The sequence below is a fragment of the Epinephelus moara genome, chromosome 10 (assembly GCF_006386435.1).
Source record: "Epinephelus moara isolate mb chromosome 10, YSFRI_EMoa_1.0, whole genome shotgun sequence".
In the NCBI taxonomy this organism is placed as follows: Eukaryota; Metazoa; Chordata; class Actinopteri; order Perciformes; family Serranidae; genus Epinephelus; species Epinephelus moara.
Genome location: NC_065515.1, coordinates 2,945,928 through 2,962,977, shown reverse-complemented (window position 1 = coordinate 2,962,977; position 17,050 = coordinate 2,945,928). Strand labels below are relative to the sequence as shown.

The following is a 17,050-nucleotide window of genomic DNA, read 5'->3' as shown; positions in this document are numbered from 1 at the left end:
GTTATAGATGAATTATAGATTTACAGATGAAGTTATAGATTTACAGATGAAGTTGTAGATTTAAAGATGAAGTTATAGATTTACAGATGAAGTTGCAGATTTACAGATGAGTTATAGATTTACAGATGAGTTATAGATTTACAGATGAATTATAGATTTACAGATGAGTAAAGACTGAAGCTGTCAGAATATCTTTCTGTTATTAAACTCATAACTTGAGGTTTGTTATTGTTTATTTATTTATCAGATTCTGATCTGCCGTTATAGATAATCATTAACTTTATTGATCTGATCACCGAGAAACAGAAACACAAAGAGGAGAGCAGGAGGAGGGCAGCATCTTCATCCTCCTCCTCCTCCTCCTCCTCCTCCTCAGTGTGTGTGTGTGTGTGTGTGTGTGTGTGTGTGTGTGTGCGTTGTCTCTGTGCAGTGTCTCAGCTGCGGTGTGTCGGACTCTTTCCTCTCTTCGGACTCTGAAGGTAAAAATTCTCTTTAATCTTTGAACTGATTTTTGATTTCAAACTTCCGGTGAATCTTCATCATCATCATCTGTTTGATCTCGTTTATTTCATGAAGCTGATGTTGAGTTTGATTTGATTCAATGTGCGGAGCCTCACGAGCTTCAGCTTCAGCCTGACGACGGGAACCCGCTTTAACGGAGAGTCAGAGTCACGGTAAAGACTTAACGGAAGCCTTTTATATCTATTTACTAATCACACTAAAGTGCCGAAGTGACGTCAGAGTATCTTTTATTTGTTTTTCTGTCGAAAATAACTCGAATGATCGAATTACTGAAGACAATGTAACCGTTAATAAACACTGATACGTGATCGATTTCTCACCAAACTTAAATCCGATTATTTACAAAAGTGTTTGTACGAAGCTAAAGGTGATAAGTGATCGATAACTGATCAGCTTCATGTTTCATCTGATCAGAGAAGTTTCGGTTCTTTTCTCTGCAGCTGAACTCATTCAACATTAACGTGTTTATCAGGATGTTTGTTTGTTTGTTTGTTTGTTCTCTGCCCAGCTGATCACACATCACTTCAGTTTACTGATGAAGCAAAGTGAGGTTGAAGCTTCCTCGGTCTGACCTCGGTACAGATGAAGAGTGTGAAGGACGTTTAGTTTTTCATGAGCTGATCCAGGAACAGATTCAAATGTTCCTCAGCACGTCATGAAGTCGTGCCAGACTCTGAGGAACATTGTTCTCTGAAGAGCTGATGACACACATCAGTTATTGAAGGGTTAACTGGACGAAGCTTCAGCTGGTTTATGATGATGTAAATGTTCTCCAGCAGAAGGTAGACCTTCATTAACAGCCTGCGCTCTGAATAAACATTCTGTAGAGCTAGAGTCACTCAGCAGTTAATAACTGAAGAACATTTATCTTACAGATTTACATCATCATAAACCAGCTGAAGCTTCGTCCAGTTAACCCTTCAATAACTGATCTGTGATCAGCTCGTTAGAGAACAAACTTTAACCTCCTCCAACACTCAGTGTCTTAAATCTGCTTTCTAAAGTCAAACCTGCTGAAAGAACAGTCGTGATAAATAAAGTCAGAGGTCTGAGACACTCTGAGTCTGTTCCCTAACGAGCTGATCACAGATCAGATGTTGAAGGTTCAACTGGACGAACCTTCAGCTGGTTTATGATGACGTAAATGTTCTTCAGTCGAGCGCAGACGTTCATTAATAGCCTGTGATTTTTTACTAAAAGCAGATTAAAGTGTTTTGGTGTCGAATTGAGTCCCAGGTTTAAGAGAGTGTTTTGACGTGACGTTGTCTGTCTCCCTGCAGGACCATGTCCCCCTCCAGCAGCAGAACTGTCTCTGCTCCTCTTCAGGGTTACTACCTGACATGAAGGACTGAAGTGTGAGGACGCAGCGCCCCCCGCTGGACTCCTGCTGCACCTGCAGGCCATGGCTGAGCCCAGCTACTCTGACCTGATCGCCAAACACTACAACTACACCGGCAAGTTCCGCAAGACGCAGCAGGACTCGGGCCTGAAGGCCGACTCGGTGGTCTTCATCATTGTGTGCTGCTTCATCATCCTGGAGAACATCCTGGTCCTTGCCACCATCTGGAGGACCAAGAAGTTCCACAAGCCCATGTACTACTTCATCGGGAACCTGGCGCTGTCCGACCTGCTGGCCGGCGTCGTCTACACCGCCAACATCCTGCTGTCGGGCGCCAACACCTACAAGCTGACGCCCACGCAGTGGTTCTTCAGGGAGGGCAGCATGTTCGTAGCGCTAGCAGCGTCTGTCTTTAGCCTGCTCGCCATCGCCATCGAGCGCCACCTCACCATGCTGAAGATGAAGCTCCACAACAACGGCAACACCTGCCGCGTCTTCCTGCTCATCAGCACGGTGTGGATGATCGCGGCGGTGCTGGGCGGTCTGCCGGTGATGGGCTGGAACTGCATCCAGAGCATGACGCAGTGCTCCACCGTGCTGCCGCTCTACCACAAGACCTACATCCTGTTCTGCACCACCGTCTTCAGCATCATCCTCATGGCCATTGTGGTGCTCTACGCTCGCATCTACGCGCTGGTGCGCACTTGGTGCTCTACGCTCGCATCTACGCGCTGGTGCGCACTCGCAGCCGCAAACTCGTCTTCCGCAAGGTGTCCAACGGCCGTGGCAACGCCGGCGCCAACATCAAGAGCTCGGAGAAGTCGATGGCGTTACTGAAGACCGTCATCATCGTCCTGAGCTGCTTCATCGCCTGCTGGGCACCGCTCTTCATCCTCCTGCTACTGGACGCGGCCTGTGAGACTCTGAGCTGCCCGATCCTCTACAAGGCCGAGTGGTTCCTGGCACTCGCCGTCCTCAACTCCGCCATGAACCCGCTCATCTACACGCTAACCAGCAACGAGATGCGCCGTGCCTTCCTCAAGACGCTGCTGTGCTGCACCGCCTGCGTCCGGCCGAATGCCAAGTTCACAGGTCCAATCATGGGGGCAGAGTTCAGCCGCAGCAAGTCGGATAACTCCTCCCACCCCAACAAGGAGGAGGCGGAGTACTCGCCTAGGGAGACAACGGTGGCGTCCTCAGGGAACGTCACCTCGTCGTCCTAAACGAGTCATAGCACGTCAGACGTAGAGTTTGTGTTTGTACAGGAAACAGGTGTGAACGGCGCCAGGCGGCGTCTTCACGGAACCTTCAGCACTTACAGAGAATTTCAGACTGGTTGAACTGGGACCAGTGACCCTGCCCACAGAGGAGGTCCGCACTTTGTAAGAAGCTCACACCTGTAACATGTCATCAGCTCACCTGCAGCTGTCAGTGAGGATCCAGGTCACATGACTGAGGCGGGATGACGGTTTCCAATAATCAATATCAGTGATCGACAGATCTGAGCTCCGTAGAAAGTGACAGACGTTTTACTGACCGTCTAAGAACAAGTAGAATCTGTAGATGTTAAACATGCCACGGGAAAATATTTAAGACGACAAATTAATTCATTCTGTCCCTTCAAAATAAAATCACACCTGAGGTCAGAGTTCGGGTGCTTCTCATGACCTCATCGCCACACGTGACGCCACACGTGACGCCACACGTCCTGTTTAAAGATGAAGGGAAGTTTCTGTGGTGACGAACATCAGAGACTGAAGCTGCAGAGCTGCAATCTGTCGTTTGAAGTTTTCTGTTTCCTCGTGAGTTGACACTTTGACGACTGACGGCGTCTCTGCAGGACGTCAGAGGTGAATCCATGATTAAAGATCAAATCGCCTGACTGACACAGAAACACGTCATCATAACAAACAACCAACAAACAGAAAAACAGGAAGTAAAAATCAAATCTGAAACTCTAAACTTCACCATCTATATTTCATGTTACACTTTAAACAAACTTTAATAATAACTTTTATTCATAAAACATTTTTTTAAGGTTAAAACATTGAAAGGAAAAAGTTTTTACAGTCTACAGAAACACAACAGCTGATCAGAGTCAGGTGATGACATGAAAAGTTTCTTGTTATAAGAAGATGTTTTTCACTCTTTCACAAGATGATGTCATTTTAGAACAAGAAACTTTTCATGTTAAAAAAAAACTTCTCATTAGAACAATATTCTTATTTATTTATAAAACATAAAAAGTTAAACTTTAAATGTTGGAGAAGGAGGCGGCGGTGTGTTCAGGGACCACAAACACATTAAAACACCGACTGGTTTCCACCCTCAGGTCACCTGATGAAGATCTTAGGCTCGTAACCAGTCGCTGTTTCAATGTGAGCGTGTCTCAAGTTCATTTTTCCTCCCAAACTTTTCATGTTCGTCCCAGAAACATGTCGCTGTTGCTTTTAACATTCTGCGCCTCCATGTGATCGTCCTCTGTGTAACAGACAACATCAGATCACGTATATCAAACAGCTCTGAGAACACACCTGAGCAGGTGAAGGTGTTAAAGTAATCAGTAACTGTGGGTCAGGCTGATGTGCAGCAGGTGAAATGTAAATAAAGGAAACACGTGTGTTTAAAGATGATGTCACACGAAGCAGCCGAGAAAAGAACAAACTGATAAAACTGAAACAGTTTTGGTGCAGATAAAGTAGAGACATGGTGATAACAGAACCAGGGGCCTCGTAGTCAGGGGGGTGAAGTGGGACTGATTACCAGGGGCCCCAAAGGAAGTGGGGCCCTCAAAGAACCTGGAATCAAAAGTCTGTTTTTTATTTCTAAGGACTTTGTGTTGTAACTGAATCAAAGTTGGCTCATCAGTGGAATGACTGAACTTTGTTTAAACAGATAGTGGACTCTCTCTGAGGCTCCGCTCACCCCTCAGGGGCCAAACACACGCTGCGTTTTTTGTGCCCTCAAATTCATTGTTTTCAATATAGACGTGCGTCAGGCGCACTGAAGTGCCAGAGTGACGCCAGAGCTGTGGCACACATTCCCAAGCGCCTTCTTTTCAGGGCACAACAGCTGCTTCCTGAGACAAACAGAGTTCAATCTTTGGAACGCAGCAGCGTGCACCACGTCACCACGTGACGAGGACTGACCAATCACAGCCCACAGATATCTTTTCTGCTTCAGTAAATATCAGTGTGTGATAAATATGGAGGAGAAGTTGATCATGTTAGTGCAGAACTGTCAGAGCGTCACATCTGTCCCACAGACACACAGGAAGTAGATCAGCTCTGCCCTCAGGGTTTCAGGTAAACAGGCTGTGATACTGTGCTGTTATGGTCACTTAGCAACCTCAGACACAACCTGCCGCCATGTTCTTGAAATGTGTCACAGAGTAGCGCCCGTTAAAGACGCGGCATGTGAACGACCCTGAAAAGCTCCAGTGAGTCAGATTCAGTGTCATCTGTCAGCGAGGATTACAGATGACAAATTACAGATTACAGATTACAGATGACAGATGACAGACTACCGATTACAGATTACAGATTACAGATTACAGATGACAAATTACAGATGACAGATGACAGATTACAGATGACAGATTGCAGATGACAGATGACAGATTACAGATGACAGATGACAGATGACAGATTGCAGATGACAGATTACAGATGACAGATTACAGATGACAGATGACAGACTACAGATTACAGATTACAGATGACAAATTACAGATGACAGATGACAGATTACAGATGACAGATGACAGATTGCAGATGACAGATGACAGATTACAGATGACAGATGACAGATTGCAGATGACAGATTACAGATGACAGATGACAGATTACAGATGACAGATTACAGATTGCAGATGACAAATTACAGATGACAGATTACAGATGACAGATGACAGATTACAGATTACACATCACAGATGACAGATTACAGATGACAGATTACACATGACAGATTACAGATTACACATGACAGATGACAGATGACAAATTACGTATTACAGATGACAGATGACATTACAGATTACAGATGACAGATGACAGATGACAGATTACAGATGACAGATTACAGATTGCAGATGACAAATTACAGATGACAGATTACAGATGACAGATGACAGATTACAGATTACACATCACAGATGACAGATTACAGATGACAGATTACAGATGACAGATGACAGATTACAGATGACAGATTACAGATGACATATGACAGATTACAGATGACAGATTACAGATTGCAGATGACAAATTACAGATATGACAGATTACAGATTGCAGATGACAAATTACAGATGACAGATTACAGATGACAGATGACAGATTGCAGATGACAAATTACAGATGACAGATTACAGATTACTGATGACAGATGACAGATTACAGATTACAGATGACAGATGACACATCACAGATGACAGATGACAGATGACAGATTACAGATGACGGATTACAGATGACAGATGACAGATTACAGATGAGAAATGACAAATTACAGATGACAGATTACAGATTACAGATGACAGATGACAGATGACACATTACAGATTACACATCACAGATGACAGATGACAGATTACAGATGACAAATGACAGATTACAGATGACAGATGACACATTACAGATTACACATCACAGATGACAGATGACAGATTTCAGATGACAGATTTCAGATGACAGATGACACATTACAGATGAGAATTGACAAATTACAGATGACAGATGACAGATTACAGATGACAAATGACAGATTACAGATTACAGATGACAGATTACAGATGACAAATGACAGATTACAGATGACAGATGACAGATGACACATTACAGATTACACATCACAGATGACAGATGACAGATTACAGATGACACATCACAGATGACAGATGACAGATTACAGATGACACATCACAGATGACAGATGACAGATTACAGATGACAGATGACAGATTACAGATGACACATTACAGATTACACATCACAGATGACAGATGACAGGTGACAGATGACACATCACAGATGAGAGATGACAGATTACAGATGACAGATGACAGATTACAGATTAGAGATGACAGATTACAGATGACAGATGACAGATTACAGATTAGAGATGACAGATTACAGATGACAGATTACAGATGAAAGATTACAGATTACAGATTACACATGACAGATGACAGATTACAGATGGCAGATTACACATGACAGATTACAGATTACACATGACAGATGACAGATGACAAATTACGTATTACAGATGACAGATGACATTACAGATTACAGATGACAGATGACAGATTACACATGACAGATGACAAATTACGTATTACAGATGACAGATGACATTACAGATTACAGATTACAACCATCTGAAACTTCTTCTGGTCAGAATTCCTTCGGTGTTGATTGTTGAGGAGCTGAATTATTGTCAGAGGTCTCTTCCTCTTAGAAACAAACACACCAGCTGATGAATGTCTCTATCTAGAGTCAGTGTTTGGTTTGACCGTTCTGGGCTACTGTAGAAACATGGCGGTGCAACATGGTGATCTCTGTAGACGAGGACCTGCTCCCTGTGTAGATATAAACAGCTCATTCACAACAATTCTGATTTTTAGCTGATTAAAGAAGACACAACCATCAGATCAGATTCAGCTGCTCTGGAGCTTTAAGGTGCGGCTCAGTCCACCGGCACCTGGACTGGTCTCTAAACACAGGTAGAGTGCAGAGAGTGAGTGACTGCAGGACTAACATACTCCATCAAGTCTTTCCTTGATGCACAGAGTCCAGAATCTGGTGCAACGCCCCGACTACAAACATGTGACTACTGACACACACACACACACACACACACACACACACACACACACACACACACACACACTACAGATATGAAATAACAACAGAGAATAAAACATTAAAGTCAGACTTTGACCTTTGACCCTGAGGGTGTGTTGGAGACGTTGAGCAGAGTTTGTGTTAATTATAATAATTTACTTTACACGTGTAATGTTTCTGTCTCATCATGAAAACACAGTCAGAGTCTGTTTTATTAATGTTTGTCTGTTTGTGGCTGAAAAACCTCCTCTGACACTTCCTGTGATGTCATCAGGCGACCGCTGGATTTCCTCCAGAAGAGAACGACGTGCTGAAACGCGCGCGTGTGTGTGTGTGTGTGTGTGTGTGTGTGTGTGTGTGTGTGTGGAGACAAACAACATCTCGTCAGTATTTGTCCTCTGAGAAGCTCCTGAACTTTGACCTGACGTGTTTTTGTTCCTGTGACATTTTGTAAAAAGTTAACGTGTAAACGTAGGAACTGTCGGTCAGAATGTATTTTCTACTTCCTGTCTGTGTCGTCGTCGTCTTTGTTGTTGTCAGTAGAGACGTCAGTGTAGTCGCATTAATTTATATTTGAAGAACTTCATTTTGTTTGTCACATAAATGACACAAGGTTTTGTTGAGGTTCAGACGTACAGAGGCTCCTTCCTGCCCGCACAAAACATCAAAAGAAAAAAAACTCAATGAAATATATTTTAACAGTTAAATTTTAAAAAAAACTCAGAGTTTATAACTGACATTGACAACAAAAGTTGTGAAGAATAATCTCACCCTTTAATGGCTCCTCCTGAGCTTTTGATCACATCACATGATCTGCATCGACAGATTTACAGGACAAGAACAAAGTCTGAAGTTTTTAAATCAACAAGTGGAAAAACAAAACAAAACAAAACAGGAAATTCAATTTTATTTCTGGAGATTCGTCTCTTTAAAAACACACATTTCTAATCTGTGTGTTTGTTTTCTGAACGTTGAATAATTCTTCTTCATTTGATTATGAATAAACAGTTTGTTTAAAAAAAAAAGGAAATCTAAAATGTAGTTTTCTGACGGCTGGATGAACTCCGTCTGCGGAGGAGTATCATGTGACGTGGTTGAAAGCTGCTGTTCAGAACGTCTCAGAGAAACGTCAGGATTTAACTTTTGGCAGGAACGGGCTTCCATACAGATCTGACTCTGTTACCATGGTGACCAGTCCTTTTGTATCAGGAGCTGATGGATTAACCCTTTAACTCCTGTGTCTGTGTGTCTGTCTGCACTGTTTAACTCCTGATGTTGGTTCGTTAGTTTAATAAAGACAGAAATAGAAACACAAAGTTCCAACATTCCTTCAACAAAAGTCACTGATTCAAATTTAATATTAATATTAAGAAAAGGAAACAGTTTCTGAGGCTGTTTTCACACTTCGTCTTTTCAGCTCTCTGAACAGACTCAGAGCGGTGACTCAACATCCTGAGGTGGTCCCAGTTCGGTTCTATTCAAGTCCGTGGTGCGGTTCGCTGAACCTATGACCTGTGAACACAAATGCTCCAGGTTCACTCTGCTCTTTGCAGTTGTATTAAACCCTCTGGATCTCATGCTGTTGACCTGGGACGCTTGAAAAAACAGACGAAACCACGTTTTGGTCCACAGAAGATACTGCACGTCTCCAGATGTGGAACATAGAATACATCGAACAGGAACAATAAGTTCATCTGAAAGTGCGGAGCTTCATAACCGCACTGCAGGGCCATGTTAACGTAAAAACAAAACTGTCAGTATATATTATATTCAGGCTACAGTGTGAACAGGAAGAACTGGGTCCTTTTTCTGTTGCTCCACTTTTTGGTGCACTTTAAGAGTTCAGTTTGTTTAAAAAGGACTAAATGTGAAAACACTCTGAAAGGTTTTGTGTTTTAAGGTGAACGCTGCCTGAAGAAAAGCTCTGACATGTTTCTAACACGACCTCAGATGGTTTAATGATCCACACATGAATAGAAGCTTCAATCTGACACACGTTTGTCTGGTTTAAAGTCTGAATAACATTTGGTTTGTTTTCTTTTTCAGAGCTGAATGAATTAATGTCGGTCCGATCACAGGAGAGCGTTTTCTTTCTTTAATGAACATCAACAGGTTTTTATCTGATGAAATATTCTAACATCTTCACTGCCGGCACAAACCGCTGTTTCTTTGTCTCTCTGCACTCAGACGACAAACGCACCGAGTCACCCTGAACTTGTAGTTCTGACGTTCTTGTCAAAATGCAGTTTTTCATACATTTTTATTCTGTGAAGACTTCTTAACATCACGTGAATTTTTCTGCCTCTGCGCCGGTGACATCATGTTTTCAGGTCCTTGTAAACACAATATCGCCTGAAGGGAATTTAAAAAAAATCAAATTTGGCACAAACGTCCACTTGGACTCAATGATGAACTGATTGGATTTCGAGTGTCAAAGGTCAGTGTGACCTCACAAAACAAGTTTATTGTCCATAACTCAAGAGCTCCTAAACTGATCATGACCAAACTTGACACAAATGTCTAACAGGATAAAATAATGAAGGTCAAAAGGTCAAAGGTCAGCTTGACTGTGACATCATCATGTTTTAACGTCATATCTCAGGAACAGAAGGGGAGACATTTGGTCAGATACTGAATTGGTGACTCTAATCTTGAAACTGTGCTGATTGTATAGATCTTCTGTGTGTGAAGCATCCATGTTTTCACTGACATGGATGGAGACTGTCAGAGACACTGGACTGGTGGGCGGAGTCATACAACCACAGGGTAGACTGGTGGGCGGAGTCATACAACCACAGGGTGGACTGGTGGGCGGAGTCATACAACCACAGGGTGGTGATTCTAGTTTAAATTATTGGCAATATGGATGTTTGATTTATAAAACAGAACAGTTGTATTTCCAAAATCAAATTCCAGCTTGATCCTTTAAGTTTCTGTCTGTGAGCAAATCAACACATTGAAGATGGGTTCCAGAAAGGACTGGTGACAGGAGCCGTCTTTGTTGGTCTGTCTGCTGCATCTGACACTGTGAACCACCGCCTCCTCCTGAAAAAGATCTTGGAGAATACCAAAGACCTGGCATTCACAGACCTCATCGGAGCCCTCCTGAAAGATAGGCGTTTCTATGTTGTCCTTAACAACAAGCAAAGTCGCTGGCAATGACAACGGGTTGCCTCAAGGTAGTGTGCTGGCTCCACTACTATATAACATCTACACAATGACCAGCCAATGGACCAGAACACTGAGCAGTTAATCTACGCTGACGACCTCTGTGTAACATCCCAAGAGAGTACGTTCGAAGCTGTAGAAGCAAATCTAACCTCAATCTTAGATGAGCTACACCTCTACTACAAGCGCAACCACCTACACGCAAACCCTGCGAAGACCAAATCCTGTTCGTTCCATCTCAGGAACTGAGAAGCAAACAGACTGCTTAACATCACATGATCTGGAACACCCCTTGAGCACTGCACCAACCCTGTCTACCTTGGTGTAACACTGGATCCCACTCTCTCCTATAAGGAACACGTCAGAAACACCAAACTGAAAGTTAACTCCCAAAATAACATCCTCCGGAAGCCGACCAACACCAAATGGGGAGCCACAGCACAAACATTAAGATCTACTGCTCTGGCCCTGTGCTACTCCTCTGCCGAGTATGCGTGTCCTGTTTGGGAGAGATCATCCTACGCCAAGAAACCAGACCCAGTGTTGAATAACACCTGCCGCTCAATCACTGGCTGCTTGAAGTCCACCAACATAAACAACCTGCACCTCCTACAATGCATACCATGCATTATACAATGCAGCACTGCCTTGTCTGCCCCTTACTACCCAACCAGTGCAGCTCAAAGGATCTTGCAGTGTTCAATAAAAATGCAAAGGACTGTGTAAAGAAATGGGAAACTGTCATATAACCAACCAGCTTCAAAGACACGAAAAGAAGAAGAAGAAGCACCGAGAGAGCTGACAGGAGGATCAATCAGGTCGGCTCTTCTCAGCTCAGCGCTGCAGAGGTTGACCATGCTTCCTGTGTGACGGCATGTCCCCTCTGATGACATGCTGGTAGTGGGTCTGTGATGTTTAAAAGGAGCGTCCCCTGCAGTCGGGCGTGACGACAGATTCTTAGGCTGTTGTTCTGCTTTTGCTCGGTAACAACTGGTATCTAAACATGACAACGCTCATTTGACGTCACCGCTACATGCTTGAAGGTGGGCTTTTACACTTTTGGACCTAGTTCAGAGAAGGCCCATCTCCAGCGCAGCTCGGTGTGGCTCAGCACGTCTAAACCGACAATAGCAAAAGGGATTGTTTCTGCTCCTTTGCTGAATGAAGTGAAATCAGTCCACGTTCAGTTGATAGAAGTTCAAATGTGAGCTGCGTTCAGCTGCGTTGAACTTCCTGTTGTGTTATACAGGCAAGCTACCTTTCAATATGGCGGGATCAGTTCAGCGGCGGTTTATTGGCGTCCTGTAAAACTGAACATTAAACCACCAAAGCAGGTTTAAAACAAAACAAAAAAACAATAACTGTTCAATAAGTAAAGATTTGTTGGAATCTGGTTCATATCCACCTGGTTGCTGATTGGCTGACACCTCTGACACACACACAAGCACCAAACCAGAGAAAACACACGTCATCATGTGGTTAAAGGTGCGTGTTCCTGACATGTCGGCTCAGCTGTGACGTGTTGAGTTGGCAGAGTTCAGCCGTCTGTAGTGACGTCACACGAAGAGCTGCTTCACATCATCTTTAAAAGCTCTGCACACATGAAACATGTTGGGACGGAAGTCACCTGAACAGGTGTGTTTCTGAAGCCACAGTGCATGCTGGGTATTTGTCAGACTCAACAGGAGATTTAAATGTGATCTGAATCTTCTTCACTTGTTTCAAACTCCACTTTGAGAAAATAAAACTGAATGTTTCAAAGATTTTTACTTTTTAAGTGAAGAAGTTTAAAGTTTTATTTTTCACTTTATAAACTGATCAAAGCGTCAGTTTGTTGAGACTTTAATCTGAAATGTTCTCATTACGACTGTTTGACTCATTTTGTTCTCTGAAGTTTTAAAGTTTGTTGGTCGACGTGTCAGAGCATCATCATCATCATCATCATCATCATCAGAGAATCAGTTGTTTTATCTCTGACGTGACCTCTGACCTCTGACAACAGGGGGCGGAGCCTCACTGAGTCTAAAGGGAAACATTCATATAAATATCAGCTCTCTGATTGGACGTCCAGTTCACAGTCAGCTGATGACGTCAGTGTCTGACCTGGAGTCAGTTTGACAACATGACATCATTTCACTCATGAAATCAAACATCAGGAGTCACCTGACAAACATCTGGCAGATGTGACAAAACGTGTCTGATCTGCATCAAAGTCCTGATCAATAATCAATAATCCAATTTCCCTATGGAGACAATAAAGTACATGGTATCGTATTAATAATCAATAATCACCTCAGTGACAGATCACAACTGACCTCATTCCACCTTAAATCTCCCCTCAGGTGTCTGCAGAGCAGCGTCTGTCTGATGTTGGAGGAGGAGACGCTCCACACTCACCTCCTTCATCCAGGATCCATCAGAGTCAGGTCACAGCAGAGGGCCGGGCCCCTGGAGGCCCCTGGAGGCCCCGATGACATCACACCAACACCTGTCACGGATTCACAGATAGATAGAGAGGAAGGTGGAGAAGGAGACGATCAGTGGTCTTCAGGCCTGTGTGAGTCTCTGCCGCCTCCTTGTGGTCACATCAGGACGTCACAATAAAAACACTGATCCTTCACTTTGTTTTCTTAAATTTTTCACAGTGTGACTCTGACGATCGCTCGCTCAGCCGGCAGCTCAGTTAAAATGAATATAAAACATATTTAATAAACTCTGTTGTTTTACAAACTGGACCCAGTGAGTGACCCTGACCGAGGACCCACCGGTGGTTCTGGTGGTTCTTGTTTGTGAACATTAGTTGTTGCATTTTCTGGCATAATAATTTCCTGCTGGATAAATAAACTTCTGTTGAACTGAACTGAATTGAAACGTTGGCTTTGTACGTTTCTGCTGACACTGATCGATCAATCAATCAAAGTTTATTCATATAGCAGCTCTCATACAAACAGAACACAGCACAACGTGCTTCACACAATAAAAGCAATGAAATGATGCTGAGCCTCATGATGACGTTTCAACGTGGCAGCATGTAAAGATTAAAAAGTGTTGGACCTAAAATTGGACCTTGGGGGACACCACACTCTATTTCACAGCTGTTTGATGAACATCAATATTCTCTGTCAGAAAGATCAGATGTAAACCAGTTAGAAACAGAAACAGAGTGTGGAGTCCAAAAGAGTTGAGTGGTCGTCTGTATCAGAGGCTGCAGTCAGATCAAGTCCATATTTGACCTCAGGTCTTTAACCCCCAACCTGTGCCGTCTCCGTCCTGTGATTGGCTCGAAAGCCAGACTGGTATTTTTCAAAAATATTGTGGGAGATCATAAAATCATTGAACTGATTAAAAACAAGCTTCTCTAAAACTTTACTTTACTTTACCGAGGCGTCTAAATGATTTCGTTTCAATAGAGGCTGAACCGCAGCAGTTTCAAAGCAGCAGAAAAAAAGATCAATAATTTACAATGTTCAGAACAACTTCATCTAAAAAGTTATAAAGTCTGTACAGATAGGTTTCATGTGCATGTTATTATGTAGCAGACATGTTGAAACAACGCGGTGGTTCACATGAGGTCATGTTTAGGCACAAACACCACCTGGTTATGTTTCAGAAAAAAACATGTTCTGGCTGAAAACACCTGGGTTTTTTTAGGGGTCACAGTTTCTGCTGGAGACACGACGATGACGTGTTGAAACCAGCTGGTTTTATTGTTTGTTGGTGTCGACCGCTGAGTTTGAGGACAGAGCTCATCAGTAAATAAATAGTTAATGTGTAAACCACACAGACCTCTGTCTCTGTCCATCTGTCTGTCCGTCTGTCTGTGTGTCTGTCTGTCTGTCCGTCTGTCTGTGTGTCTATGTGTCTGTGTGTCTGTCTGTCTGTCTGTCTGTCTGTCTGTCTGTCTGTCTGTCACCATCTGGACTTGAGGAGGATCTGATGGACCTGGTGCTGCTCTTCACTCTGTCGCTCTGCTGTGAGTTCACTTTTTATTTCTTATTTTCTTCAGTAACTTTTTTTATTGAATTTTCTGTTTTATAAAATCTGTAAAAATATGTAAAATCTATTTTCTGCATTTATTTATATCAATAAGTAAAGAATTATGATATTATCAATATTCAGACTTTCCAAATAAAAAGTTTCCTAACTAACTTTATAAAAACCTATAATATCCTGTTGGTGATAGAATTCAATAAAACACAGCTCATGGAAAACCTGGAAAAGACATGGAATTTCACAATCACATTTTCCAGGCCTGGAATTAGTGAAAGTCATTGAAAGTTTGGAAAAGTAAGGACTTTTGTTGTGGTGAATAATTTTCCATGTAGTGTAAAAACAGGGCAGATTTATTTCTGTAGCTTTGATCATCACGTACGGTTTGAAAAGTGTGTCCATGAGTGTGTGAATCCTGTTTACGTTTTAACAAACACTGAACATGTTGTTTCGCAGCATCTATGATCATCTGTTATTAATCATTAATTACATGTTTATAAACTGATTAATGGAGGAACTCAGGGTTTTTATTTGTTTAAGGGGAAATCAGAGGAACTTTAACAGAACTATAAACAGTGTTTGTATCTATGACTTGTTTTCTGTAAGACAGGAAAGAAACATGAATAATGATTAACTAATGAACGGCTGACTTCCTGTTCGTCTCTGATTGGTTGACAGGGTGGACGGTGGCTGGCAGGTCACTATGGAGCGGTGAGTGGAGACCAAAGTTTGATAAAAGCTGTCTGAAGAAATTCTGACAGACTCTGTACTCGATCATTTCAGGGTAAGATTAGAGTTGTTTAGATCTGGGTTAGTTAAAGGTGAGATTAGAGTAAATTAACAGGTAGATTAGAGCTAGTTGAGGGTCAGATTAAGGTAAATTAAGGGTCAGATTAAGGTAAATTAAGGGTGTGTTTAGGGTCAGTTAAGGGTTAGGAAATACAGTATAAACATTGTCTCTAAGCAAACGTCCAACCTTAGATTTTTCCTTTGTGACTTCAGTTATTTCTGAGTTGCTGCTCACGAACAGAATTATCTTTATGTAGTCTTCGTCCACATGATGAAGACTTTGTGTCGTGACGTGTCGTCTCTCTGCAGAGACAGATCCTCATCGCCACTGACGAGATTGAGGACGGAGGGACAGTGAAGGTCGTCTGTACTCTTCCTATCAACTACACCGGAGGCGACTGTCGCCTGTGGAGAGAACACTCCCACAAACCCTTCAAAGTGTTTACGATGACGGCTTTCAGCTGCACCTTTTACGTGACCTCAAAGGAGCTACTGGGGACACACCAGGTGGGCAGTCGTGTCTACCTCAAGTGTGACTATCACCTGCAGCAGTACACTTCACCGTTCAGTGACATCAGAGGTGTGACCGTCTGGGGTGAGTGTGCTGCTACACATACTACCAGCCTTTATGCTAAGCTAGGCTAGCAGTCACCCCCTTCCCTGCTTCTAGTCTTGTGCTAAGCTAAGCTAGCAACACCCTCATCTCTGCTACCAGGTTTATGCCCTTCCTTGCTATCAGTGTTAATGCTAAACCTTGAGGATTGTAAGGACATTGTGAGGACTCTGAGGATTGTAAGGACATTGTGAGGACTCTGAGGGTTGTGAGGACCTTGTGAGGACTCTGAGGGTTGTGAGGACCTTGTGAGGACGTTGTTAGGACTCTGACGGTTGTAAGGACCTTGTGAGGACTCTGTGGGTTGTGAGACCAGTTCCGCATCGCAGAGGGGTCCTGCAGCCAGAACCTGACCGGCAAGCAGCTCGCCATCTGGGAGAAACCCACCCTGCTGCTTACCATCAAGCTGACATGCAAATACTATCCAGACGCTCGCCGTAACGTCCGCTCTGAGCCCAGCAACCACAACATGCTGTTTGTTGTTGTAAGGAGCCAATCAGATTCATCCTGAGTCACACTCACAGTCAATCACAGCCAGCGTTCAGGTGAACACCTGTGGAGCTGAGAGAGCAACGAGAACACCAAACACAACCATCCTGTTCTTCAAGTACAGAAGGGACAGAGTTCTGCAGGAATCAGTTACATATTAGCATGTTAGCACATTAGCATGTTAGCACATCAGTGTGTTTTTGTATATATACATGTATATACATATATATACACACACAGTATATATATATATATATATATATATATATATATATATATATATATATATAT

General features: G+C 42.9%; 2 protein-coding genes across 4 annotated transcripts in view; both read left to right on the top strand.

The window, feature by feature from the left end:
- Positions 1-381: 381 nt before the first annotated feature.
- s1pr1 (sphingosine-1-phosphate receptor 1) lies at positions 382-6,132 on the top strand. Its single transcript, XM_050055614.1, has 3 exons — positions 382-479; positions 1,803-2,528; positions 2,567-6,132. The coding sequence occupies exons 2-3, from the start codon at positions 1,925-1,927 to the stop codon at positions 3,082-3,084; spliced, it is 1,122 nt and encodes a 373-aa protein (XP_049911571.1). The 5' UTR covers positions 382-479; positions 1,803-1,924; the 3' UTR covers positions 3,085-6,132.
- Positions 6,133-14,658: 8,526 nt separating this feature from the next.
- Positions 14,659-17,050, top strand: part of zbtb37 (zinc finger and BTB domain containing 37) — a 28,917-nt gene continuing 26,525 nt past the window's right edge. For all 3 annotated transcript variants that reach the window (XM_050055570.1, XM_050055569.1, XM_050055568.1), the window contains exons 1-3: positions 14,659-14,851; positions 15,547-15,579; positions 15,967-16,252. The gene's annotated coding sequence lies outside the window, so the exon portion shown is untranslated. The remainder of the gene's footprint in view (positions 14,852-15,546; positions 15,580-15,966; positions 16,253-17,050) is intronic.

Bases quoted from the DNA above. Each gene is read 5' to 3' on its own strand.
- s1pr1 (XM_050055614.1), top strand. From the start codon at position 1,925: ATGGCTGAGCCCAGCTACTCTGACCTGATCGCCAAACACTACAACTAC. The intron at 2,529-2,566 runs TGGTGCTCTACG...CTGGTGCGCACT, and splicing joins CATCATCCTCATGGCCATTG to TGGTGCTCTACGCTCGCATC.